This window comes from Fomitopsis serialis (genome assembly GCF_022376445.1).
Source record: "Fomitopsis serialis strain Sig1Antser10 chromosome Unknown B0H18scaffold_244, whole genome shotgun sequence".
Taxonomy (NCBI): domain Eukaryota; kingdom Fungi; phylum Basidiomycota; class Agaricomycetes; order Polyporales; family Fomitopsidaceae; genus Fomitopsis; species Fomitopsis serialis.
The window spans coordinates 41863-44370 of NW_025955204.1; the positions used below are offsets into that span (position 1 = coordinate 41863).

The 2508-nt window shown below is 54.4% G+C and overlaps 2 protein-coding genes across 2 annotated transcripts; both read right to left on the reverse strand.

Moving 5' to 3' along the window:
- Window positions 1-411: 411 nt before the first annotated feature.
- B0H18DRAFT_1054488 (uncharacterized protein) lies at window positions 412-1119 on the reverse strand. The gene is made up of 3 exons (XM_048031030.1): window positions 1072-1119; window positions 484-1008; window positions 412-434 (listed from the first exon to the last, which is right to left on the reverse strand). Exon 2 carries the CDS (start codon window positions 780-782, stop codon window positions 501-503), a length of 282 nt encoding a protein of 93 aa, XP_047885398.1. The 5' UTR covers window positions 783-1008; window positions 1072-1119; the 3' UTR covers window positions 412-434; window positions 484-500.
- A 481-nt stretch (window positions 1120-1600) lies between these two features.
- B0H18DRAFT_1127294 (uncharacterized protein) lies at window positions 1601-1968 on the reverse strand (the record flags this gene model as incomplete). Its single annotated transcript, XM_048035273.1, has 2 exons — window positions 1601-1651; window positions 1702-1968. The coding sequence occupies 2 exons, from the start codon at window positions 1966-1968 to the stop codon at window positions 1601-1603; spliced, it is 318 nt and encodes a 105-aa protein (XP_047885399.1).
- Window positions 1969-2508: the final 540 nt, after the last annotated feature.

Below are 2508 nucleotides of genomic sequence, written 5' to 3' on the forward strand. Positions count from 1 at the left end.
GCCACTCTCCAACGACCATGTACGTGCTCGTACCGGCTGCCGAGGGGTCAGCGTGAACACCTCATCTCACTCACCTTTGCCGATGTCAAGAAATATGATAGTCGAGGACATGCCTTAAGAGCGGCGCTCCGCGGCCGCATATGCATGGGAATTGACCGGGACCTACCAAGGACGGCGCGCGTAACAAAGGCCCCCAGCGCTGCCCACGGAAGTACAAGTCCGGTGCCACCGGAACAGCGTTGGAACAGAGTAATGATGCTTTTTCGTGTTCTGTAGCCCGGTAAACGCGACGAGTCGAAGCAGCTTCAGGCAGATAAACCACTGCAGGCGCCACAAGCGATTGTTTCTACTCACTTAGAGAAGCTTGAGCGATTGGGTGCCGCGCGTATCACCAGAGCGTCGTAATTAATGCAATGCTTTCTGCCAGTTGAGGGGTACGTTGTGCTGCTTCCTCTGTTGACTGCGACGGTCGACAACGCTAAGCATGAGTGGTTCCAGGTTCATGGTGGTGACCAGCGATCCTGCATAGGATAGGCGCCTTGGCGTTGTTTCGCGACCGACGTCGTCGTCGTGAGACTCCAGCGAGACTCCAGAAGACCGTCTGTACAGAGACCGCAGCGTGAAACGGTTCTTGAGGCTCGTACATTGGTGGTACATCGCCAACAATAATTCCAGGTGTGTCGAGTCAATGACAGGAAACCAAGGTTGCATGCAGCGAATGTAAGTTGCAGTCCGCTCGAAAACAGTAGCAGCCTGATTTCACACCCCACTCGCAGGTGCATTGTTACGATTGTACGTATTGGGAGTATCTGTCTGGTACTATTCTCGGCCCAAAATTGACCTCAACTTGATGTGCGACCTGACCTCACCGGTAATGGGGTTCCAGCTAGTAGATGCCCAGTGACATACCGATGACGAGACAACAGCAGAGGGAAGTGCACAGCAAGATTTCCCGAAGGTCACTGATAGGCGCCGGCGCCGGCGCCGGTCGTGTACCTTGCGACTAAGGAATGTCTTCCCGTGCTCGCTGTATTCCAAGGCGCTCATGACGAGTACCGTAACCTACTACAGGAGGACGAACAGTTGGAGAGGAGGAGGCAAGACAAAAAATGCATGGGCAAATGTTCGTGGTGTACAACACATAGAGTAGAGTAGTAGCTATGACAAATTATGTATGGAGAACATCAGGTGCGCGAGAAGTGAGAGTAGTCAATCATCAAAAGGTGGAGGAATGCATCGAGAGGGAGAAGAGGGAATACGGCAGCCTGCACCGGAGCATACACTCAAGTTCGTGTCTTGTGTACATCGCCGGATTGATGGAGGATGGCAGCGAAAGTGACATGAAAGACGGACTGAGATGGGCCTCGGATACGCATACACTAACGAGCTCACCTTCTATTCCATTGTCAAGCACAATCTACATGCCCTCCGCTCGAACCATGAGTGCAGGTCCATTCGCCGTCACTGTCAGGATGAAGAGAGAGCTGCTAGGTGAGGTGTCATTGCACTGAAGATACTGAATATCTGTAGAATAGCGAGGCACATGTCAGCACTCGAAAATCGGGTTCCCAGAGTATTGATTCGGTGTACCATCAACTCTTCAAACAGCAGGGACGTGCACATGCACCGTGCCCTCCTCCACAAACGCGCCCTTCACTGCCTTCAGCATATCCGCCACCTTCACCCCCGCTCAATAGTCACCAACAGCCTGTGCTCCTTCACCTGTCCATCCTCCATCTCGTGGTATGGCCCCGATAGGCCTTCAGGGTACACCCAGAACACGAGGCTCTTGAGCGTGCGGTCCTCCGCGTCCAGCCACCTCTCGACGCCGCGGATGTGCTCCTCGACGCCGCGGAGGTTCGAGCCGGGCCCGCTGGCAACCGTGGTGAGCGTGCCTGTGGCGAGGATGGCGGCGAGAAGCGGCGTGCATGAGGTCCGACAGTTGAGCGCGCCGTGTCGTAGGGCCATGGTCGTGTCTCTTGCTCTACTGGGATAGGGGCCTGCGGCGGTGTTGCAGTGGTTGCGGACATCTGTTCGCGTAGCGTTCAGCGTTCGTTGTGCATGAAAATAGTGTATTATGTTGCTAATATTAGGCCATCGCGAGAGTCACACTCATGTAAGGTTACTCACTGCTCACGCAGACCTTATTCCTCTGGTACTAGACCAATGGCTCCCGCGATGGTCTACGCGATGGTCTACGTCTTCATAGGGCAGTAAAGAGCTCATGTACACCTTTTTTCGTCGACAGTTCGGTATGGGGAGCCTCAGCCTGAGGGCGGTAGCATGGCTAAGCGCTGTCTGTCCGGATTTGGAGGTGGAACAAACAAGGCCAAAAAAACCGGAAATTTCCCACGACGAATTCAGACCCCCGAAGAGACCTTGCTAGTCGCAAGGTAATATAGCGGTACATACGCGCTCGCGACGCGGTGCGGGGTCAGAGCTACCGCAAAGCAGCCCAAGTTTAGCAAAGTCCGTCGCTGGTCCGTCGACTCTATTCAATAGAGCGAC